Source organism: Perissodus microlepis, chromosome 2 (assembly GCF_051167445.1).
Source record: "Perissodus microlepis isolate ML-2025 ecotype Zambia chromosome 2, ASM5116744v1, whole genome shotgun sequence".
Classification (NCBI taxonomy): Eukaryota; Metazoa; Chordata; class Actinopteri; order Cichliformes; family Cichlidae; genus Perissodus; species Perissodus microlepis.
In genome coordinates this window covers 12,511,823-12,537,778 of record NC_140462.1, presented here as the reverse complement: position 1 = coordinate 12,537,778, position 25,956 = coordinate 12,511,823, and the positions used below count along the sequence as shown (strand labels likewise).

Genomic DNA, 25,956 nt, shown 5'->3' with positions numbered 1-25,956 from the left:
CTAGAAGACATGAAGAATGAAATACGTATGAGATCTGTTCAGCATTGAGTAAGACAGACTTGAAACAATCAAAACTAATCCGTTATTTCTCTAGAGTTGAATTGAAGAAATGACTCTCCTAGCTATAAACCAAATAAGTGTTTCCATGTGGCGAACTGGATTGTAAAATCAGTCGTTTCCAGCTACAACCTAACATGCATGTATATATATTAGTATACACTTCTGAGTCATTCCTCAAAGGAAATAGCTTGAAGAATGGAGAAGGTTAAGTGTTAATGTGGCAACAGTTTGAAGCGATGTTTGCTGACAGCTGTGATGAATTGTTTCCAATGTGCTTGTGTTCCTTACCATACACACACGTTTTCTGCATCATCCCACAAGATAAGATCTGTTCATGCTTAACGGCCTGTATTGTCTCCAAAAACGGTGGCGTGTATCATATTTTTTATTTGAGCTGCTCTTTATTGGTATGTTTGCTTTTTGAGGAACAGTGCATGCCATTTATTCAGTCCATAGTTACATTTACAGTATGATTCGATGCTTACACTTACCAGCTCTGTACCACAAAATGATAAACGGTAAAACAATATATGGAGGGGGCTCCATTCTTTAAAATCTACACATAACATTATTTCACATGCTACACATTGAAAGGTCACATATTTATCAACACGTAAATAAGTGTAACTAGAGTCTATTTGTCACCTTCTCCCTTCCGTTATCTCATTTTATTGAACATTTTTAATTTAACACCAATTCTTCCTTTTTTTTCCCCATTCTGGAGACGTGGTATTTTGTATTCCCACTGGAGTGCACTCTTGAGTCAGGATATAAAATATCCAGTCCTTCATGAAATTGATGACCAACAAGTTAATTGGCTGGTCTTCACTGGGTCCTGCTGTGCTTCATTACTATCCACAGTTAGTCTGCTTAAGAGCATTTTAGGGCCATATGTTGCCCTGAGTGACAGTTGGCTGCAGTCAACTAATTGTGTTAAACAAGTTCAGTTTTAGTTCCATCCAAGTAGAAGCAGCATCATTTGTTTGGTCCTGGGTGGATTGAGCTGGCTGTGCGTGTGCATTTGATTCTTACTGATGAGGTGTAGAGTTGCAGAGATCCTTATCTTTGTATTCATAAAGACACAAATGAAAAGGAGCAAAGGTTTGCTCGTCTATTCACTCACCGTTGGTAATGTATACATACATACGGGGCTACACATAAAAGTTTCAGGAGGTAGGACGGGTCCCGTGGAGGAAATAGCTGTATGCACAAAAAGAATACTGCAGTATTAATGTACAGATCACACAGCTGACCCAAAATCACAACAATAAAATCATGTAATAAACTAAAAGAGAACTTGTAGTATCTGGTTAAAGTAATTACTGGATGGCAAACATGTTCGAATAATTATGTGCTTTAATGTAGATTTGTTGGACTGTGTGTCTGCGCACACTCGTGTGTGTGTGTGCTTGTTGCTACAGAGCTCTGTGCTCTTGTCGGCAATATGGGCGCAGATTTTGTTCTTTGTTGTTGTAACTGAGTCAGACTTTGAGCACATGCACATAAAATGAACAATTAAGTCAATGATAGTCACAAAATGAATAGAAAGAAATGATAACAGGATGTGAAACTGGATAATGTAACTCCTTTATTCTGGAAGCAAATTTCTCAGCCTAATAAGCATATGGCAATATGGCCCGATGTGCTGTGGATGACACAGCTAAGATGTGTGTATTACAGCTCGTTTGTTCTCAGCTGGACTGGTTTGTGGGGGCTATAGGGATGTCAGAATGTATTTCTACTTACATGATGTACTATGGATGTTTCTACTGTGATACTGGATGCTTCCAGATAGAGGGGGTTGTACATCTTTGTCTATCTTTTGTCTGTTTGTTGCCCTTTTGTCATCGACCTGATGGATTCCTGTTCTGGGTTGTTTTGTAAGCACACCATCCACCTCGCCAGCACAAGCTCAGCACAACCTGGGTTCACTGAAAAGAATGAAGAAAGACATATATGTGCATTTGTGTGAGTGAGAAGATTTTATTTTTCAGAGTATGACAGAAACACATTATATGATTTAGTGCAATGACATACTGAAAGCAGGGTATCATATAGAGCCAGGGTTTCTTTTTTCATAGCATCACATTCATCTGAATGTTGGTGCTGCAGCATTGTCACTCCAGTCTGGATGCAAAGTATGATTTTTTTTTTTTTTTTAAGTACTCGATTTATATATGATGAGGTTTGAGTCATGACTGTGCAGGCAATAACACCAGTGCTGACACAAACTCATCTGCAGCATTCTGTATTCATGTTCATGAAGCATAATGTAACAATAGCCTGAATAATAATTTACCTTCCATCACCACTGACATCTGTGGTAGCAGTGCCATTTGCAAATTGGATAGATGTTGTGGCTGTCCTGCTGTTCATTTCTTGAAGCATGACGTTTTGATGTGTTAGACCTGCTCTGCAGGTGGCAGGGGTGTGGCCGCACAGCAGCGTTACCTCTGTAAGCTGGTCACTGGCTGAGGAAATTCAAGGTAAGATGGAAAGAGACTGAGGATAAGGATATACTGTAAAATGTTTTGACACTATAATGTTTGCTGTCTTATACAAAACAGTCAGAAACCAAAAAACGTACGTATGTGTATAGTGCATTTGTAGTCTTACTGACTTTAGGCTACAAGCCACATTTAACTATATTCATACCAGGTTTTATTCTATCGCTTTAAACACATTATCTACCTCACATCCGTGGCCATTTTTTATTTATTCTTTCTGTCATGGCCAAATTAGAAAAACAAATTAACCTAAAATGCATGTATTTGAACTGTGGTTAAGTTGAAATACCTGAAGGAAACACACTCAGGTAAAGGGAAGATGCAAAGTCCACACAGAAACCAGACACCAGAAACCTTCTTGCTGTAAGTGCTAACCTTTTCACCACCGTGCCAGCTAACTCAGCTTTATTGATTTTGTACTCTCCAAGAAACTGATTTTTTTTATTCCTTACTTAAACCTGGCAGTGTGACTCAAATATTTGTCCCTCATCAGAGTTTGCCCGGGTGATTACACCCTCATTAGCCAACAGCGAATGAGGAGGAGGTCTCGCTGCAGTCTGGAAATGGTTCTAATGTTGTTCAGCAAATGTTGGATATTTTTTGAAGCAGCTGATTAAAGTCATGAAGAAGGGTCCTTTTTATTGTGCTGTGGTGTACCATGCTCCATGAAGCTGTCCAGATTGGTTACAACTGGGGATTTTTACATACACATTAATGACAACTCTGACTTCTTTGCCAGAGCTTTTATCAGCATCATGAGTTACCAGCATGCTTATGGCCCCACACATACCAGAGGACACAGACTGGAGCTTGTTTGCACTTTAAGTTTAAATGTTGTTTGGATTTGTTTTAGGAACATTTTTATTTCTGATCATCACTGTATTCTTTTTAAAAAACATTTGTGCCTTTCTCCCCACTCAGGTTAGGTCTCAAATTTCAAATTGTTTGTCTGCTGATAATTTTTTATGCTTTCAATTTATTCTTATCCCCTTATAACAATGTTAATCCTTTAATATATGTTTTTAATAGTCATTGTCTTATCAGTTTAGATAAAGTATGTCCTGTTAAAAATGAGGACGTACTCTTCTCCTTGGATAATTTATTTATGGTTTAAGGTGTTCTCGTCAAAAAGTTGAACTTGTTTACCCATTCATTGCTTTCATTTAAATAATCTTTTAGTTTGTTTTAAAACTTCAGTAAGAAATACAAATGCTGCTTGCTTTTCAAACCTAGTTTCAAAGACCAAAGGTAGTCCTAGGGTTTTATTTGACACTGTGATATTGTTACTCCTGCTCCACCTGCTGTCACAAATATTTCAAAAATCAATTATGAAAATGTTCATACTTCCTCTGCAGGAAAAAAAACAAACAAAAAACAGAAATGTGAGAAATAATAATAATTCGGCATCTTCACTGTCTGTTCCTGCCCCAGCTGAGCCTGTTATTTTAGGAAGATTTTTACCTGTTTCTTTTCTTTATCTGTTGAAATTAATTGAGTTATTGACATCATCCTCCTGTTCTCTTGATATTTTACCTGCAACTCAAAAATGTTTAATTTACTAGTATTGGTTCCTATGTGCCTGCTGTAATCGAACTTCAGTGATGGCCGATCAAGTCCCTGCTTATTTAGTCAGATATTTAAAAAAAAAAAAAAAAAAAAAAAAAAATTTAAAAGCTTAATCTTTCTCTTCTTAGCACTTTTAAGAGCAATCTCAAAATTGTTGTTCATTGCTCACCCACTGAGCCTAACCTCTGCCTTTGATACTGCTGAACCTCACATTATGCTCTATAGACTGGGATACTGGGTGGGTGTATCAGGTTCTACTTTGTAGTGGTTCTTTTCATATCTGTTTGAATGATCCTTTGGTAGGGATGGGTATCGAAAACCGGTTCTTGTTGAGAACCGGTTCTCACTGTTTCAATTCCTTGGAATTGTTTGCCATTTTTGCAAACGATTCCTTTATCGATTCCAGTCTCCCCGAATGACGTCACCACGTTGCGGAGCGTCATTTACCTGGCAGGAAACATGGCGGCTCAAACGCTCAAAAGTTTGATTATACTTTACGAGAACGGATGACAACAGGGCAACTTGCAATACTTGCAAAGTAGATATTTCATTTAAGGGAGGAAACACTACGAATATGCAAAAGCATTTGCTCACAAAACACGCGATGACCTTAAATGAATGTCGTGTTTTTAATTCCGCTCCGGACTCGTGAATCTCAACCCAGCAGCAGCGGTAACGTTTGCACGTCCTCTCCCGTTAATGCGGCAGGTGAATAATCAACTAACAGTGCATATTATTTTAGCGCGATCTGCCTTATTACAAAACCTGCCATTACTGTGCATTTAGGTGACCATGATGAGAGAGACAGACAGAGTCTGGCTGGCTCAGATGCTGGCAGTTCTCGCTGCAGTCTACCGGTAGCGTCTCCTTTCAGGCCAGGATAGACGAATGTCACCGGGCAGTGACTAAGTTTGTGGTCAAAGGCTTGCACCCATTTGCCACAGCAGATGCCCCCGATTTTCGGTAAGTGAATGTGTTTAATTGTAGGCAGGGACATTACTGGATATTCTTGTGTAATTGCTACAGAATAATTTATGTTAAACTTTGTTATTGCTACAGAAGAATATTTATTTTATTATTTTACATTTACAATTTTTTTTCCCGGGGACCCTGTGACACGCCATTGAAGAGCCATAGGCTCTTCTAGAATCGAATCATTAAACAGAATCGAAAATGGAATCGGAATCGTGAAAATCTTATCAATACCCATCCCTATCCTTTGGTCTTCTTCCAGTTCTCTTACCCATGGTGTGCCACAAGGTTTGATTTTAGGGGCCTTTACCATTTCTGTTATATCAGCTCCCTCTTCAGAACATGGTGATGCATGCATTTTTAAGGATATTTCTTACCACTGCTGCACAGATGTCATTAAGCTGTATATTCTTTTTAAGCCCCATATGTTTCTACGTTACAGATCTTGTACAGGTGTTGGATGGCTGACGGCCAACTTTTTCTCTAACATAATGAGGAGAAAATAGAAATCTTTGTTTGTGCCCCTGATAAATTTATGCATGGGCTAACAGAAACACTAGATTCACTTTCCACTTTTACAAGTGCTTTTAGTATCTTGTAGTAGTTTGTGATATTAATCTGGAAAACAGCTATAAAGGTACAAATGTTACTTTTACTTACTTTGAACAGCTTTACCTGCTGATACAGAAGGGGATATCTGCTGGCTCCTCCACCTGCTGTACATAGGGCATCGGCATCTCAGTAGATGGCTATAGGCTGACCTGAAGTCCCTGTTGAGGGCTCCGTAGAGGATTGGATTTAGGGCTGAGTTGGCATAGCCTAGCCACAGCACAATGGAATATTCTGGCACTGTGCCAGGGTCTGGATGCTCCTGTAGGCCCAGCACTGTGAATAGGATGAAATAAGGTAACCAGCACACCACAAAAGCCCCAATCACTGCTGCCAGTGTCACTGTGGCTTTGTGCTCCCGCAGTGCCACAACTGTAATGCTGGAAATCACAGTGCTGGTAGTGGAAGAATTGCTCCTGCAGTTGTAGCTGGTGATGCAAGTGGGGCGTTCACTGACAATGCGCTTGGCCTGTGCACGTGCAATGCGAAGTATTCTGAGGTAGGTCCAGCACATAGCCACCAGAGGCAGGTAGAAGGTGAGGAGAGAGTCAGTAAGCACATACGGTCTGTTCAGTTCAAAACGACATTTCCCCTCCGAAGCCCAAGGCCCGTGGTTCTGCACTGTCCCGTTAACGGTGTTCCATCCCATTTGGATGGGCAAGAAAGACACGGCCAGAGACACAGTCCAGACACTCGCCATGGCTACAGCAACTCTCCAGGGTAACACCAGTGATGCATATCTCAAAGGCATGGTCACTGCCAGGTAGCGATCGACACTGATTGCCAGGAGGGTGAGGATGGAGGCAGTGCACAACATAACATCCATGGAGATATAGAAGTTGCAGAAGACTGCGCCAAGTGGCCACTCTTCATTTAGCTGTAGGAGAGCAGAGAAAGGGAGGACTAAGAGGCCGAGCAGCAGGTCTGTCACAGCCAGCGACACAATGAAACAGTTAGTGAGGCAGCGGAGACGTCGAGAGGCACAGACAGCCAGGCACACAAGTACATTACCAGCGACAGTCAGGAGGATGAGAAGGATCAAGATGAAGGCCAGCATTACTTTGGACAACATTATTGCTGTTGCTTCACTGGAGTCAATCAGACGACATCATGACCGCTGCTTTATGTGAACCATTGTCCTGTTTTTGTGTCAGATTTTAATCAGATGAAGGATGGTTGCTTCAAGGACTCTCATTGATTAAGTGCCACTTAAAATCTTGGCCACCCACATGTAATTCTTTTATCTCCAGCTCTCCCTGTATTTCCAATGTAGGTAGTAACTGATTGTTTCATGTTGTTGAAAACCTAAAAAGTATCATATGGACTGATAAGAACAGATTTTCCATACATACTAATGACAGTAAAAAAAAAAAAAATCCGACTGGCTGTTGGTTGGTTGTTGAACGGCTTTATGTCTGCAAGGCTGATTAACAGTGGTTCATGGTTCATCTTTCTGTCTTCAGCACCATTTCATATGCACATAGTGACACCTAGTGGGAAAAGACAAAAAGTACAATTAATAAGCCATTATGCCATACAGTCACAGATACACACTTCTACACTCACACGTCAAAAAGATGCGGCTTTCTTATAAATTGGTTGTAACTGTAATTTATGTTATGTAACTGCTATTATACTACTACTGTAATAACCCTTTAATGCCTGCAATATTAAAGCAAAGGCAGCTAGTCAAACAAATGGTAGATGTCATATTAGGACAAACTGGGTTACACTGATAAGATCCTGTCCTGTTTGAACTGAGGAGGTCATGTGAAGGAGCATTTAATTGCTTGTAAATTCAGATTTTGTTTGCCAGAGAGTTTGTTGTTTCTTCTTTGAAAACTTCAGTAGTGTGTCTTTAAAATGACACATCTTAACCTGTTGAAATGTTGTTTAATGTTGAAATTAGTGCTACATATGCTACAGCACCAACAATGGCTTCACTTTTGTGCAGCTTTAGATGGTTGCATGTATGTCTGACACCTAATGTTTTAAATGTATAATGCATGATGCTAATTATTTCATTGTGAGCTTGCACATAATTAATTCATTACATGCATCATCATATTTTACACGTATGCCACTCTGTATTCTTTTATGCTTCCATTTTACAAACCTGTTTTCAAACAAACAGTCAATCTGAAAAAAATCTTTCAGTTATCGGTAAATATTTAAATCAAGGGCGTCTCATACACAGCCTAATTGTTGATATGACTGGATATAAAAAGAGAACTAGAGTGTGTAAAAGATTCTGTAAAACAATATGTGAGCAAATTTTCTATCAATAGCAAGATATTATAAACATAATATATAATAATAACAACAAGAGCACTCAGAAAGTACAACTCCTCCACAATTGCTATACTAAAGTTTTATGATGTTTTTATTACAATATGATGACATCAGTCTGTTATGGCATCATTGTGTCATGATAGGGCATCATAGTGAAAAATAAAAAGTGTGTTGTACAACTCTCTTTTTGCCCTTTTATATGATATGTTACTCAATATGTTTTCTCAAATGTTTTTTCAAGGACAACATTGACCTCGGGTGCTAAAAATGATGGTCAAAGTAAAATGCTTAGCCAACCTAGGTACTCATTTCTCCTAGTATATTGCTGTGAAATTTGAAGACAATCCATACATTTTTATTTTTTATTTTTTTGCTAATATGAAGTTTTCATTGGTTTTCACATTTGCTGTGCCCATGACCAACTTGATCCAAATTTTATCAAAATTAAATCAGCTCGAGATGTCATTTAAATCCACCATCACACAAAATGTGAAAATTATATCTTAAAAACTGTGGTCAATAGACTGCCAACAAACAGACAGACAGACAGACAAACAGAACCAATAATATGCTCCCTTCCTTCGAGGGAGGAATTTTAACAAAAAAAAAAAAAAAAAAGAAAGAGAAAATTGAGCAATCTCTGAATGCTAGTGGCAAAGACCATGACTAAATGGCTGTGATGTTCAGGCCTTCAGGTGCCACTTCATCCATAATACACAATATTGAGGTGGAAATCACCGCAAGGGTTTAGGAGCACTTCTGAAAGCTGTTATTACTAAATCAAACTAAATTTTAAAGCAGAAAACCATGAAAAAAAATCTTTTTTTTAAATTAAAAATGGATAGAAGTGAAGTCTTTCACTGTCTTGTGAGCAGAACAAGGAACGAGGTTTATATTCAGAAAGGAAAAGGAAAAGTTTGGAAAATTGTTTGCTTTTAGAAATAGCTGTCAGTGAGTTTTAGGATTACCTGAAATGCCAAAACTTGCCAGTTATGGATAGTATTCCCTGCTTGGGTCAAATAGCCCTTGGACACCTGTTGGAGGAGTTTGTTAACTTTTGGAGGAAAGATCCACTCACAGGTTAGAACTCTACTCTTAAAGGCACTGGGACAACCAGATCTAGGGCTCAAACATTTATTGTGAACATGATACAACACCAGGTAAATGTCTCGGCACTATGTGACAATGCACAGGCTTTGCTGAGGTCTAGCTTTCTATACCAGTTGTATTCTCACCTGGATGATTAGAAGAATCCAAGTTTAATGCACTTCTGCATTGGCTTTCCCTCTAAGTTATATCTTTTACAGTCTCTCAACCTGAGTTTGAGTCTATAGATGGTGACAAAAGGTAAAAGGCTGTTGCTAAAGATGTGATTTATTTCATACAGGTTGTTCGCTAGTGCAGGAACATCAGGAAGGTTCAGTGTTTCTATCACAGAGGAAGTGGAACTTCTTTTTCGAATGCTGTGGTTACGCCGGCCTTCTAAAACAAACATGGCAGGGACCTGAATACTTTCTAAAGTGACTTTGTGCCACAATGGTAATACACAGCACAGTGCAAAAGGCTTAAACCACCCATCATTTCTCTATATTTTGCTGGGAAAATGGGTGATGAGTGCACTGATTTATTGAAACATGCAAACTTGAATAGAAATATGGCATAAGTACTGTATAAGGTGACAAGTATAATTCAAAAAGAGTGGTTTTTCTTCAGCACAGCCTTTGATTTGAGGTCCAGGTTGCGCAGGTCAGTATTCCATTATGTGTTTTTCTATCCAGGTATCCTTTTATTGCATTGGTAGCATGGAGGGGATCATTATGCTGAAAAATGAAGCTGCTGCTAATTAGACATTTTTCAGATAACAACAATTTGTAAGAGCGACTGATTTTCAGTACATTTTTCCTCGGTGTCACACATTTCTACCCATTTCCTTTCCTGTTTCCTCATGGCCACTGGCAGCTTATTGGCCTTACTAGCATGTGACCCACATATGCAAGTCTAATGCAGTGGCCTGATTTAAATGTTATTCACTGTGTCCTCTCTTCATCTTATTCCCAGCTTTCCTGTCTTTGCCTGTCACAGTCTGGCGAGGGCAGACTGTATGAATTGACGAGAAGGACCCAAAACGCAGACCCCAAGGAACAGGGAACAAAACTTGAATGTTAACAAAAAGTGAGCCGTTTAATGAGGCTGGTAAAAGGTACAAACAAAAGGCAAGGCAAACTGAAGCAAAATTAACAAACCTAAACTGGGGAATCTAAACCAACAATATGAAAAAACCTGGAAATGAAACCTAGAAACATGGTGTAAAGAACATGGCATGAACAACAGACGACACACGGACTAAATACACACAGGAGGATAATGAGGGAAACGGAAACACATGGGGAAACAGCTGACACACATGAATGTAATGACACCACAAGGGGAGAGTAAAACTAAAAACATTGAACATAGGAACACAGGACCCCTTCAAAATAAAACAGGAAACATAATGAGACGCAGACATGACAACCTGAATTTGACAACGTAAGACACAGACATGAAACACATGAAGGGCAAGGGAGATTTAACAGGGGTTGGAAGACACAAGAGGAATCTAATAACAAACCACAAAAACAAAATGTCCATCAAAGGCACAGGAGCGCAGGGAACAGTTCATAACTCCTCACGGGGCCGACCCGGTGGGTGACGGTCCAGAAATCCACAGTTCATTAGATCAGGGGGCCAGCCCGGAGGCCGACGGCACAGGAGTTCATGATCAAACAGTTCAGGGGGCCGACCGTGCAGACGGCACCGGTGGCGGCGAGGAAACAGTTCAGGGGGCCGACCGTGCGGACCTCGACGGCGATGACGTCCAGCTGGTGGTCCGGAAAGTGGCCGGCGATTCCGAGGTGCAGAACGTGGCTTGGGCGACGGAGCTGCAGCCGCAGAAGCAGAAGCTGGACCAGGCGACGGCGCTGCAGCCGCAGAAGCTGGACCAGGCGACGGCGCTGCAGCCGCAGAAGCTGGACCAGGCGACGGCGCTGCAGCCGCAGAAGCTGGACCAGGCGACGGCGCTGCAGCCGACGGCGCTGCAGGCAACGGCGTGGAAGCTGCAGGTGGTGGAACAGAAGGAGGCTGGACGGGCTCCTCAGGCCCCCCAGCTGACGTGGCATGAGGCTGGACGGGCTCCTCGGGATTTATTAGAGAGATGCGGCCCCCTTCTGGCTGAATTAGCTCACTGGAGCTTCCAGCAGAGAATGGAAGTGACTGAGCAACTGACTGAACTGGTGAAAAAGCTAATGACTGAACTGGAAACCGAGCTGATGCCTGAGTAGGTAGCAGAGCTGACAACAGAGCTAGAGACTGAGCTAATGACTGAAGTAGAGGTTGTAGTGGTGGTTGTAGTAATGGTGGACAAGAAGGTAACTGATCCAATTCTCCTGAGCTTCCTGAACATAAGGAAAAAGGCTGGACGGGCTCACTAGAGCCTCCAGCGGAAACAGGAAAGGGTGCAGGCACCTGCTGGACACTAGTTGCTCCCACCCGGGGAGTAGGTACGGGTGCAGAGGCGGGCTGTATCCTGGCTGACCTCACCCTGGGGACCGGCATGGGTGCAGGGGTGGACTGGTTCACAGCCCCCCTCACCCTGGAAGCCGGGACAGGCACCGGCAATGGCTGGGCAGCTGCCGTTCTCACCCGCAGGGACAGGAGTCATGGATGCAGGCTCAGATAAAACAGTCTTTTGAGGTGTCACATGAACAGTTTCAGTGGATATCGACAAAAAATCATGGTGAGCTGATTCAAACATGAATGGCTGTGGAACACAAAACTTAACTTGATCCATTAGCTCTGAGGCAGTAAGTCCAAGTAGTTTAGCCAGTTTAAATATGGTGGATGGCACCTTGTTATCTGTAACGTTCTCACCAGTCACATCATACACATCCTTAGATAGTTCACTAGGGACAGATACAGAAACTAGGGAGTCCCTTAAAACATCCTGTTCTGAGACGATGGTGTCACTTGTGCTCACCTCCAGGGCTTTCTCAATTGTGGCCAAAACAAAGTTCTTAGAGTCTACCAGCAAGTAGTCCATAAATCCTGGGTTGGCCATTGCTATCCGAGCTAGTTGGGCCCGAATGGAGTCCTTCTCTTCCTCCTGCTTCCCTGCGCAGGAAATAATCCAGAGTCCTCGAAGTTGCGTGACACGAATTTTCAATTCAAAGTCACTGAAGTAAATGTCTGCTGGGTCCAACATGGTCAGGTCGTTCTGTCACAGTCTGGCGAGGGCAGACTGTATGAATTGACAAGAAGGACCCAAAATGCAGACCCCAAGGAACAGGGAACAAAACTTGAATGTTAACAAAAAGCGAGCCGTTTAATGAGGCTGGTAAAAGGTACAAACAAAAGGCAAGGCAAACTGAAGCAAAATTAACACAAACCTAAACTGCGGAATCTAAACCAACAATATGAAAAAACCTGGAAATGAAACCTAGAAACATGGTGTAAAGAACATGGCATGAACAACAGACGACCTAACAAGGAATAACTGAAGACACACGGACTAAATACACACAGGAGGATAATGAGGGAAACGGAAACGCATGGGGAAACAGCTGACACACATGAATGTAATGACACCACAAGGGGAGAGTAAAACTAAAAACATTGAACATAGGAACACAGGACCCCTTCAAAATAAAACAGGAAACATAATGAGACGCAGACATGAAACACATGAAGGGCAAGGGAGACTTAACAGGGGTTGGAAGACACAAGGGGAATCTAATAACAAATGAAATAGAAAAACTAATGAGCTTAACCACATACTATAAACATCAAAATAAACTAAAACTCAAAACACTGGGTCATAAGACCCAGGATCGTGACATTTGCCCCGCTGTCCTATCACAATAACAATAAAAATAAATACATTTTAAAAATATATATCAAGAAATAGATTGGCATCTTCACAGTCACCTTCGCACTGAAGCCCATTCTGATGAGGATTCAGCAAACAGTAGATGAATCAACTGAAGGACAAGATGAAGTTTTCTCCAGTTTTTAAAGGTCACACTGCACACCATGCAGCGATATACCACCAGCTAACACATCTTCGGGAATGACGTAAAAATACTATTTTGGGGGGTCAAACTTGCCTTTTGTCATATATTAATCTAAAGAACACTGAAAAAATGATGTGCTTTTGTACCAGGCTGCTAATAACAAAATACCTAAAGATACAATGTAGTTTAAAATTGGTTCTCCTCATTGCTAAGTAGTCTGTTATGAATAGACCCAACGTTGGTTCATCCCTTGAATTAGGTGCCTTTTTATGCTTAAATAATTCATCGGTCAGTGTTAAGGGGTCAAATAAACAAAACAACATAAAAGCTTTCCTCTGAAAATGGACAGGGACTGGACTGAGATGAGTGAATCAACAACTAATTGTCAAAGAAGAAATTTCGAATGACCTTCAGAAAGCTTGGAAAACAACTGTTCAAAACAACTTATCCAAAATTACAAGAAAATCTGTCTCCTTGGAAGCAAATTCGAAAGAAATGAAGGGGGGGGGGGCTTAAGACTTTTGCACAGTACTGTATGTAGTTTTCAATTAACAAATAACAACCTTGAATGACAAATTATTCAAAGCTTTACATCCAGACGTTAATGCTTTGTTTTCTACATAGACCTTCTTTACAGATTTACAGAGCGGTATTTGTACTCTGAGAACACTAATGACGTGTCGGCTTACGCTTTTAATGTGTGCCTGGTGGAATGTGGAAAACCACTACTAGATAGGTAAGAGAGATTGTGTGTGGGCAATGTGTGTCTATTAAATGTGGTTGCGTCAGTAGGTGGTGGGTAATGTTTGCCTCTCTGTTTTCTAACACTGTAATGGATAATGGGAGATTTGCCAGACTTGGTTCAGTGCCACTTGCTTATCACGTTAGATAAAGATGCTGAGACTCTGGGCCGATGGCTTCAAATCAAGATAGGAAGAAAGAAAATTACACGACATAATGAAAAGAAATGTTTTAATTAAATCTGGTTCCACAAAGAAACCAGCACCAAATCTGTAATCTTTGAACTCTTCTAATCTGCACATTTCTATGACTTACTCAGCACTGAGCTACATCCAGAGCAGGGGTAGGCAACTCCAGGCCTCGAGTGCCGGTGTCCTGCAGGTTTTAGATGTCCTTGATCCAACACATCGACATGTCTTGAAGTTCCCCAGAGTCTTGGTAATGAACTTATCATTTGATTCAGGTGTGTTGACCCAGGGTGAGATCTAAAACCTGCAGGATACCGGCACTCGAGGCCTGGAGTTGCCTACCCCTGATCCAGAGCAAACACCGATAACAGAGCCACTAACGCATGAAGTGCATTTCCTAAATGCACGAGCCTTTATGTCTCACAGAACAACAGACAGACCCCAAATTTTACCTGTTTACATCATCAAAATGTGTCACTCACTTTGTCTCTCATGCACATTTTCTTGCAGAGAGCTAGGAATAGATTTGGCTTGCTTTCAACACAGGCCTTACAGTCATTTTTTTTTTTTAAACAAGGGCAACTTTATCACAATCTTGGGCATACCATACAGAAAATGTGTATATATACGCTATGTATGCGTGTGCTTTTCTTACTTGCTCTGAGCTCAGTGCATTAGTCCAACTTCCCATGTCACAGTGCATGTGTGAGAACTTAACTATGCTTGCTTCCTGTGTTTATCTTTGCATAAACATTTGTTTTAATTTTAAAAATTATATTATTATACAGCCTTGACCAGTCACTTATAGTAAACACATAATTTATTTAGCATAAGATGCAAAAAACCCACGTACATTTGTCTTTCATCGGTATTATGTCACCAATAGTCTGTGTAGATAGTAAAAAATAAAGTCAGTCAATGTCATTCACCTTAATGCTGGGAAACAGAATGTGATGATGTCTAAAAATGAAAAAAAGATTTTAAAAAAAATCCCTCATTTAGACACTTTATTACTGACCATCTGTTTTCTTTCACAAACCACTCATTAGTTGTCCCTGATGGAAAGCAATGGTGAGTGCTACTACAGCTGTATGCACTATATAATAACACACATTCATGCATGCACATGTAGGTCTGCACTAACACACTAACATGACCCAAAACATATGTCTTGGTAATGGATTTTGAGGACCGTAATGGATTGTAATGACTGCTGAGTATTTTGTTTTCCACGGGATATAAAAGGCGGCACTATCCTCAGAAGTTTCTTGCAAAACAACAGTTTTAAAAAAAAATGTTTTCAGGTGTTGAGGAAAAGGGCCGCATGGGTTTGTGGATATGAAAACAGCACTTTAAGAGTTCATCCTGTGTTTAATAAGGTGACGTCCAGTATTTTGAGGACTTAAGAGAGATGAAATATAAAGTGATTAACTGTTAATTGGAGCAATATTTTCCTGTCTTTGTCTTCTCAATGTAGGGAGATATAAATGAGCTGAAGAGGCTTCATCCTGTCTCACCCAGATCTTTCTTTACTCAGCAAGCGGTCTTGTGAAAAGAGTCCAATTTGGGTATAAGGATGAAAGGCAGGCAGAAAAGTACTTAGAACAGTGGCTCTTTACCAGACATGGTCTAAGCTCTGGGATGAGTAATGGAGTTATTTATCTCTCAGCTGGGACTCTCTGCCTAAATTGTGATATTCTCCAAATACCAAGTGTTCATCCTCTGACCTCTTTTTTTTTTTTTGCTCACCAGATGCGTCTTTTTAGAAATAAACCAATAATAAACGGATGCTCCTCATCATCCCAATAGGTAATCAAAGTAATCACATCTATTGTGATAAATGCAATGTAATGTCTTTTGAATATGTTTAGATTAATCTACCCTCTCAAGTGACTCCAAAAGGTAATTTCACCCCCTGCTGAATTGCAAGGGGTGAAATTGCCTTTTCAGACTGGTTGCTACCGACTAGTCATGGATCCAAGGAATAACTCAGCTATACATTCATTTATGTTTCAGGAAGTATGGCAATGGCCTGAGATTGTGCGCTGAATCAAATCTCTTGTTTTGCTGTGAATTCATGCATTTTTGAGTAACATATTTATTTGATTATGATTGGACAGCAGCTAAGTGGTTAAATTATTCAACGGCAAAAAGAAGATTAGACTGTACGGCAGCTGGTGCGATTCTGAAAATGTCTTTTTTTTTCAACTATCATCAGATCAATAAACATTTGTCTAGTGCTAAAGAGGACTACTGATGTTGAAAGTAACTCGTGGATCATGTGCATATATCGTCCATTAGAGAAACATAATACAATCAGGAATACAAATCTTTAATTCGTCTTAATACAGTTTAATTGGGTATCAAGTACTTGGCTCACTGACTTCCTATGTTTTTGCAAAGCAATCTGTGGCTGTCTGCTTTGTTGTGAATGTGTGTGCATGTTTGTCTGTGTGTATGTGTTCACATTTGTCTTCCTGCTTGCCTTTGTTTCTGTCCTTTGGTCTGGGGTGCTTGGTAGGCTAGCTGTTGTGTATTCTAACCAGTGAAGGAAAGCTGTGGAATCCTGATGAAGCATGGAAATGAAACACACTGCGACAGACACGACTGCAGACAGACAGGGGGATCAGACACATAAAATATGCATAGACACTAACAGCATGCTTTGCTGTGGTACACGCACACGCACACATGCACACACACCTACACACACACACACACACAAATGCAACTTTGGGTCACATGGGGGTGATTGATTGCACTCAATATGTCATGCTTGACCTTGCCAGATCACATCTGTCATGTTATCATTGCAGCCATATAGAGTCCTTTACAGAAATAATGTTGTAAATTTACAGATCTTGGTGGCGCTGTCACTTGGTGTTCGCTCGCTCTGCGGTAGAGTATCACTTCCTGTTCCTGCTCAAACACAGTGGTGTTTCTGAGTAGCTTATTTGCTTAGCAATTTAATTAACAACTTTTAAATACATTCTTCTTTCATAGTATAATCTTCACGTGCTTCATCCGAAGCACACTTTCTGTGTACTCACTACCTAATTTATAGCCAAAGTATTCACTCACTGTCTCTGTACTGTTTCGCTAGCTTAGCTTAGCTCGTAGCCGACTCGTTAGCACCATGGCTACTTCACCTGTCCCTCCTGCACTTTCTTGCTCATTGTGTCAGATGTTTAGTTACTCCTCGGCCTCCTTTAGCAGTAATGATATCTGTAACAAATGTAGCATATTTGCAGCTCTGGAGGCCAGGATTACTGAATTGGAGACTCGGCTTCGCACCCTTCATTCACCCGTAGCTAACCAGGCCCCTGTAGCTGGTGCAGCCGAAGATAGCGTAGGCCCCGCTAGCTGTTCCCCGGCAGACCCCAAGCAGCTGGGGAAAGAGGGCGGCTGGGTCACGGTGAGGAGGAAGCATAGTCCTAACCAGAAGCCCCAGGTACACCACCAACCCGTTCATGTGTCTAACCGTTTTTCCCCACTCGGTGACACACCCGCCGGGGGTCAAACTCTGGTAATTGGTGATTCTGTTCTCAGACATGTGAAGCTAGAGACACCGGCAACCATAGTCAATTGTCTTCCAGGGGCCAGAGCAGGCGACATTGAAGGAAATTTAAAACTGCTGGCTAAGGGTAAACGTAAATTCAGTAAAATCATAATTCACGTCGGCAGTAATGACACCCGGTTACGCCAATCGGAGGTCACTAAAATCAATATTGAATCGATGTGCAACTTTGCTAAAACAATGTCGGACTCTGTAGTTTTCTCTGGTCCCCTCCCCAATCAGACCAGGAGTGACATGTTTAGCCGCATGTTCTCCTTAAATTGCTGGCTGTCTGAGTGGTGTCCCAGAAACGATGTGGGCTTCATAGATAATTGGCAAACCTTCTGGAGGAAACCTGGTCTTGTTAGGAGAGACGGCATCCATCCCACTTTGGATGGAGCAGCTCTCATTTCTAGAAATATGGACAAATTTATTAAACCCCCCAAAATATGACTATCCAGAGTTGGGACCAGGAAGCAGAGTTGCAGTCTTGCACGCCTCTCTGCAGCTTCTCTCCTCCTGCTACCCCCCCAAAAACCCATCTCCACAGAGACTGTGTCAGCTTCCAAAAAGACAAAAAACAAACTAAAAACCAGCAACAAACAACTTAAACATAAACAATTACAAAGAAAGAACAGTACAGTATCCACATCTGAACCAAAGAGTAAAACAGTGAAATGTGGATTATTAAATATTAGGTCTCTCTCCTCCAAGTCTCTGTTAGTACATGACTTAATAATTGATCAACAAATTGATTTACTCTGCCTTACAGAAACCTGGTTGCAGCAGGATGATTATGTTAGTTTAAATGAATCAACACCCCCGAGTCATTCTAACTACCAGAAACCTCGAAGCACAGGCCGAGGGGGCGGTGTGGCAGCAATTTTTCACACCAGCCTATTAATTAATGAAAGACCAAGACAGACTTTTAATTCATTTGAAAGCCTGATGCTTAACATTGTCCACCCCAGCTGTGAAACTCAGAAACCAGTCTTACTTGTTATCATCTATCGTCCACCTGGGCCTTACACAGAGTTTCTGTCTGATTTCTCAGACTTTATATCTAATTTAGTTCTGAGCTCAAATAAAATAATTATTGTGGGTGATTTTAACATCCATGTAGATGCTAAAAATGCCAGCCTCAACATGGCATTTAGTCTGTTATTAGACTCAATTGGCTTCTCTCAAAATGTAAAAGAACCCACCCACCACTTTAATCACACTCTAGATCTTGTTTTAACATATGGCATAGAAACTGAACATTTAACAGTGTTTCCTGAAATCCCTCTCCTGTCTGATCATTTCCTGATAACATTTACAATAACTGATTACACAGCGGTGGAGAGTAGATTTTATCAAAGTAGATGTCTTTCTGAAAGCGCTGTAACTAAGTTTAAGAATATAATCCACCCACTGTTATCATCTTCAATGCCCTGTACCAACACAGAGCAGAGCAGCTATCTGAACGCTACCCCAACAGAGGTCGATTATCTTGTTAATAATTTCACCTCCTCACTACGTACGACTCTGGATACTGTAGCTCCAGTGAAAACTAAGGTCTCTAATCAGAAGTACCTGACTCCGTGGTATAATTCTCAAACACGTACCCTAAAGCAGATGACTCGTAATCTGGAGAGGAAATGGCGTGTCACAAATTTAGAGGATCATCATTTAGCCTGGAGAAATAGTTTGCTGCTTTATAAGAAAGCCCTCCGCAAAGCCAGAACATCTTACTATTCATCACTGATTGAAGAAAATAAGAACAACCCCAGGTTTCTCTTCAGCACTGTAGCCAGGCTGACAAACAGTCAGAGCCCTGTTGAGCCAACCATCCCTTTAACGTTAACTAGTAATGACTTCATGAACTTCTTCACAAATAAAATTTTTATCATTAGAGAAAAAATTACCAGTAATCATCCCACAGATGTAATATTATCTACAGCTACTCTTAGTACCATTGATGTTAAGTTAGACTCTTTTTCTCCAATTGATCTTTCTGAGTTAACTTCAATAATTACTTCCTCCAAACCATCAACGTGTCTTTTAGACCCCATTCCTACAAAACTGCTCAAAGAAGTCCTGCCATTAATTAATTCTTCGATCTTAAATATGATCAACCTATCTCTAATAATCGGCTATGTACCACAGGCCTCCAAGCTGGCTGTAGTTAAACCTTTACTCAAAAAGCCATCTCTAGACCCAGCAGTCTTAGCTAATTATAGGCCAATCTCCAACCTTCCTTTCATATCAAAAATCCTTGAAAGAGTAGTTGTCAAACAGCTAACAGATCATCTGCAGAGGAATGGTTTATTTGAAGAGTTTCAGTCAGGTTTCAGAGCTCATCACAGCACAGAAACAGCTTTAGTGAAGGTTACAAATGATCTTCTTATGGCCTCTGACAGTGGACTCATCTCTGTGCTTGTCCTGCTAGACCTCAGTGCAGCGTTCGATACTGTTGACCATAATATCCTATTAGAGCGATTAGAACATGCTGTAGGTATTACAGGTACTGCACTGCAGTGGTTTGTATCATATCCATCTAATAGACTCCAATTTGTGCATGTAAATGGAGAGTCCTCTTCATACACTGAGGTTAATTATGGAGTTCCACAGGGTTCAGTGCTAGGACCAATTCTGTTTACATTATACATGCTTCCCTTAGGCAGCATCATTAGAAGACATAGCATACATTTTCACTGCTATGCAGATGACACCCAGCTCTATCTGTCCATGAAGCCAGATAACACACACCAATTAGTTAAACTGCAGGAATGTCTTAAAGACATAAAGACCTGGATGGCCGCTAACTTTCTGCTTCTTAATTCAGATAAAACTGAGGTTATTGTACTCGGCCCTGAAAATCTTAGAAATATGGTATCTAACCAGATTCATACTCGGGATGGCATTACCTTGGCCTCCAGTAACGCTGTGAGGAACCTTGGAGTCATTTTTGACCAGGACATGTCCTTCAACGCACATATTAAACAAATATGTAAGACTGCTTTCTTCCATTTGCGCAACATCTCTAAAATTAGAAATATCCTGTCTCAGAGTGACGCTGAAAAACTAGTTCATGCATTTATTACTTCCAGGCTGGACTACTGTAATTCATTATTATCAGGATGTCCAAAAAACTCACTGAAAAGCCTTCAGCTAATCCAAAATGCTGCAGCAAGAGTACTGACAGGGACTAGAAGGAGAGAGCATATTTCTCCTGTTTTGGCTTCCCTTCATTGGCTTCCTGTTAAGTCCAGAATTGAATTCAAAATCCTGCTCCTCACATACAAGGTCTTAAATAATCAGTCCCCATCTTATCTTAATGACCTTGTAGTACCATATCACCCTATTAGAGCACTTCGCTCTCGCTCTGCAGGCCTACTTGTTGTTCCTAGAGTATTTAAAAGTAGAATGGGAGGCAGAGCCTTCAGTTTTCAGGCCCCTCTTCTGTGGAACCAGCTTCCAGTTTGGATTCGGGAGACAGAAACTATCTCTACTTTTAAGATTAGGCTTAAAACTTTCCTTTTTGCTAAAGCATATAGTTAGGGCTGGACCAGGTGACCCTGAATCCTCCCTTAGTTATGCTGCAATAGACGTAGGCTGCCGGGGGATTCCCATGATGCATTGAGTTTTTCCTTTCCAGTCACCTTTCTCACTCACTATGTATTAATAGACCTCTCTGCATTGAATCATATCTGTTATTAACCTCTGTCTCTCTTCCGCAGCATGTCTTTTATCCTGTCTTCCTTCTCTCACCCCAACCGGTCGCAGCAGATGGCCGCCCCTCCCTGAGCCTGGTTCTGCCGGAGGTTTCTTCCTGTTAAAAGGGAGTTTTTCCTTCCCACTGTCGCCAAAGTGCTTGCTCATAGGGGGTCATATGATTGTTGGGTTTTTCTCTGTATCTATGAAGCGCCTTGAGGCGACTTTTGTTGTGATTTGGCGCTATATAAATAAAATTGAATTGAATTGAATTGAATTAATGTGGGTTAGACACACAGACTTAAAAAAAAAAAGAAAAGAAAAAAAAAGACCAAATCTGCACACAACTGTATCAGCTGGGATACAGCTGATACAGTTCATACACTTACCAGCAGCACATTTGAAAGGGAACTTCTGAGCTGCTGAACAGCAAATAAGATGCGGTGACCATGTCATGACACTAAACCACATCCTCTTGCTATTCTTGTAACCGTTTCTCATTCTTTGCTCACTTAGGTGTAACATCCAGTTTGAGCTGTGTATGTGGCGACCTTTATTTGAATAACTGCACACTTTCATTTTATATAGGCCAGCTTAAGTCAGAGTTTGTATATCTTGCTTTAAATGTATGATATTGCATGTTTCTCGAAGAAACAGCAATGGTGTTTTAAAACAAAGTGGGTATCATTAGACGTGACTGCACAATGGCTGAAAGAGCATATCTAGTCCTTCCTTAACTCCATAAAAATCAATGAAACCAGTGCAACAGTTAAAAGCCAGATTGTCTCAGTAATCTCTTATATACAAAGTGATTTACAACAAAATAATATTATTAGATATAGCCAATATTAAATGCCTATAAATACCAAATGTAACCTTCTGGAAATCACTAATTTGAAAAAATAGAATCAGGAATTTAATTATTTTGATTTTAATTAGATTTTATTTCCCAATACTCCCACAGTTTAAGGGATAAAATCATTATACTTTGTTTATCAGCAACTCCAAGAAGACTTTATGGATAATAGGACAATAGGACAATGCATAGTAATGTACATAGTAATGTACATGCTAACAAGTACATGCTAATATGTAACGCAGACATATCTTGTTGTAATTTAAGTAGCCAAAAAAAGTCATAGCTACTCTGCCACCTCTCTGTGCTGATCTACTTGCCTTTTTAGCCCTGCCTTTAAGGTTTTATAATAGAAATTCACACTGTTTATATATATAAAAGGGGAAGGGTAAAGTTAAAACACAGACCTTCAAAGTGTAAAAGAGAAATTATCACACAAAGAATAATCTCACTTCCTCATATTTAGAACTGATTACATGACCTCTTTGTATATTTGTCTTTGTGCCTAGTTCACATGTTCACATCAGGCTCAGAAGTGGCCCAGCTGAATTCTACACAGCTGCAAACCTCTGACATCTGACAATTTCTATTCATGACCACGTCACTGCCCACATACGTACTGCTTCTATACTTTTTTCTCCTCATCTTTGCATTTAAATGCAATAAACTATAAAGAAAATCTGATATCAGAACATAAAAAGAGACTTAAATTGAATTTGTACTGACTGTGCTGTCAGTTAAATACAGTTTCATCACCTATTTGACCAATCTTAAATGAATTTAACTTTTTTTTTATTAATTAGCATTCTTGCTTGGCTGCTGAAAAGCACTCAAATAACACAGTGCAGATCAAATATTAACTCAAGCTTGATTATGCTGCCTGGCTACAGCATTCGCCGTGTTTTCACACCTAGCTCATTTAAATTTGAAGACATATTAAACAGCAAGTATAAATTAGGAAACTATCACTCACCTCAGCGCTTCTTCTCCTCGTCTGTGATGACTGCCCTCGTTACACTGCTCTGCTCCCAGAGCGAACCACAGTCTTGCTCATGAAGTGTGTGCATTTGTGTGCGTAACGAGTGTGTAAGTGTGTGTGGGAAAGAGAAGAGAGAAAGAGGGAGGGAGTAGCAAGTCCTCGCACAGCTCCATTCCTCTCTCTCTCTCTTTTCCCTTTGCTCTCTGTGCGTCTCCTATTGTTGTCGGCTCACACGCAACTCCTCAGGGTAATTTGCTTTTGAAATTATTTTAATGACGCTGCCATTCTCTTGTCACATCTTATAAATTGTATGTGCCATATGCCAGAACAAAGAAGATTCTCCTCAACAGTTTGATACAGACTGGCCGATATTACCTGAATAAATTAGGCAACCTGTTGTATTCAGCCTTAATGGAATGCCCAATAAGTCCAGTATGGGTTGAGAGACTCATACAGGAAGGCATGGTATTTGCGCTTGTGTCGTTTCTTGCCTTAATATTTCTTACTGATTTAAATTCTTCTAAATTCTTCTGCTTTATAAACTTTATAAACAGTTTAATTATTTAAATAATCTTTAAAGCCTCACATGGGGATAGCTTTTGAGTAAATCTCTGAGAATTGGAACCAGATGGGCTGGAATGATGTCAGTGACCCATTGGGTCAGAGAGATTTCTAAATCAATCTTCCTACTTCTGGCGCAGCTTTTTAGTCAGCCTTTGTGCCTATTTTTCACATGCTTTGGCTTCTAGTGTGGCTTCGATCTCTTTTCCAATGCTAATTTATCTTCCAAACTTCAGTCTGAACAATCAAAAGTCATTGTCACTTCTCTTTTCATATTGTGTTCCTTTTTTTGACTCTGCGCCTCAGTACACGTGGCCTAGCTCGTATCATAGCTGGGACAGAATTCAATCTCCCTTTGTCTCGTTTTGTGCTTTCTCTTCCTGTTAGAGAGGCTCCCTCTGCCTGCTGCTTCTTTTTATTCCTTCAGCTCTACATCAGTTAATCTCTGTTGCATCTCTTTTTTTATTCCATGCTGTGCACCTTTAAGCCCTACCTTATTTTCCTCCTCCTTGAGTTCCAGTTTATTTCCACTACAAAACTATGAGATAACATATCTTTTGTCATCCATTTTCTCTTTCTCCTTCTCACTTCGTATATCTATTTTTCTCTCATTGCCCTTTTTTGTGTACACACATGTTGTCAGTCATTTCTAGGTGGCAATTCCTAATATTTTACCTTTTTTCAGTGTTATATCGATAGCATGTCTCAGTCTCACACCATGTTTCCATAACAACAAGATTTCTAGAGGACCTTCTGGTATTTCGTAGATGGTGGTGAGTGCCTGACTGGCATTCCTAACTTGGAGTCAGTTCTGAGTTAGGACTGCCAATGGCTCTGTTTGTGATGCATATTAAAAATAAGGCTGTGGATGGATGCCTCTTATTGGGCCTTTTAGCTCCAGTGCTTTTACAGCAAGTTAGAGAAATAAAATAATAAAATAAACTATTTAAGCTGGCAGAAAGTATGCGAAAGGTAGTTGGCAGTGAAACCCCATACTCTCATTGGCTACTTTATTTGGTGCACCTGTGCAATTCCTCGCTGTCGCAAATATCTAATCGTGAAGCAGCAATTTCAGGGATTTAGACATGGTCAGGATGACCTACTGAAGTTCAGAGCACGAGAATGAGAAAGAAAAGTGATTAAAGTGACACTGAACTTCGGATGGCTGTTGGTTTCTGAAATATCAGACTATCCACACAGCAAAATCTCCAGTGTTAAATTAACACTAGAGAGTGTCTATATGGGTCCACTCCTCTGAGTGTTAAATACAACACTGTTGAGTGTTAAATTAACACTTTTGACAGTGTTATATGTTTAAAAGTAACCTAGTCAGTTTTGAAGATTAACGAAGACTAACACTGAGCAGTGCTGATTTTCTAACACTGGAATATTTCTAACATTTTGAGTTATTTTCCAGTGTTAGAAAATCAGCACTGCTCAGTGTTAGTCTTCGTTAATCTTCAAAAGTGTTAATTTAACACTCAACAGTGTTGTATTTAACACTCAGAGGAGTGGACCCATATAGATACTCTCTAGTGTTAATTTAACACTGGAGATTTTGCTGTGCAGATGAGGTGAAACAACAGATCTGCAGATGTACTAGGAATTTACCACACAACCAACACTAGGGTTTATAGGGTTTACAGATAATGACCCAAAAAGAGAAAATATCCAGTGAGCTGCAGTTTTCTGGATTTAAATGCCATGTTGACATCGGACAAGAATGGCCGGACTACTCAAGCTGATTTGGTGTAGCAGTGGAACGTGGAGAACATAATTACTTCATAAGTTACAGTTAGTTTCATGAAAATGTGATAAGATGACCCTGCAAGTACTGAAGCAGAAGCAAGAAGAGCCTTGATGTCCTCAAAGGCTTTTTGACAGTGATCTGACCACTAGAACTTAACTTTGGGAGTTACATTAGTTAGAGGAACCACAGAAGAGAATTTTTTAAAAACTCATGGTAAAACTCCATTCCAAGAAATCACTGATATTGTCTCTTAGTAGTGGTAGGAAGGAACTCAAGAGCCTCCACTTTGGCTCTGAAGGGATGTGCGTTCTCTTGTTCAACCACCTTAACCAAATAGGTGGCCTTAGAAAACTCACATTTGGCAAGACTCATTCTAACATTTGCCTTAACTAGATGATCGAACAAAGCCTGGATGCACCTAAGATGATCTTGACAGGTGTTGCTATATAAAACTACATCATATCAATACAGCACACCCTTCCAAACCAGAAACGATGCAGTTCGTCTGGCACTGGAATGTGGCAGGAGCATTTCTCAACCCAAATGGCATAACTGTAACTGAAAATAATTCAGCT

At 40.4% G+C, this 25,956-nt stretch overlaps 1 protein-coding gene across 2 annotated transcripts; it reads right to left on the bottom strand.

Moving 5' to 3' along the window:
* Positions 1–439: 439 nt before the first annotated feature.
* Positions 440–23,202, bottom strand: hrh2a (histamine receptor H2a). Of its 2 annotated transcripts, none has more exons than XM_084947380.1 (5): positions 23,065–23,202; positions 5,766–7,204; positions 2,360–2,531; positions 1,807–1,991; positions 440–1,260 (listed from the first exon to the last, which is right to left on the bottom strand). In XM_084947380.1, the coding sequence occupies exons 2-4, from the start codon at positions 6,784–6,786 to the stop codon at positions 1,973–1,975; spliced, it is 1,212 nt and encodes a 403-aa protein (XP_084803506.1). In that variant the 5' UTR covers positions 6,787–7,204; positions 23,065–23,202; the 3' UTR covers positions 440–1,260; positions 1,807–1,972. The 2 variants fall into 2 exon arrangements, with proteins under 2 accessions (XP_084803506.1, XP_084803513.1); XM_084947387.1 differs by having other exon boundaries at positions 5,781–7,204.
* Between the last annotated feature and the right edge of the window lie 2,754 nt (positions 23,203–25,956).

Coding starts and splice junctions, on each gene's coding strand:
- hrh2a (XM_084947380.1), bottom strand. CDS start 6,786: ATGTTGTCCAAAGTAATGCTGGCCTTCATCTTGATCCTTCTCATCCTC. Junction 2,532..5,765: donor AGCAGGTAAAGCTGTTCAAA/GTAAGTAAAAGT, acceptor GAATTTCCTCAG/CCAGTGACCAGCTTACAGAG.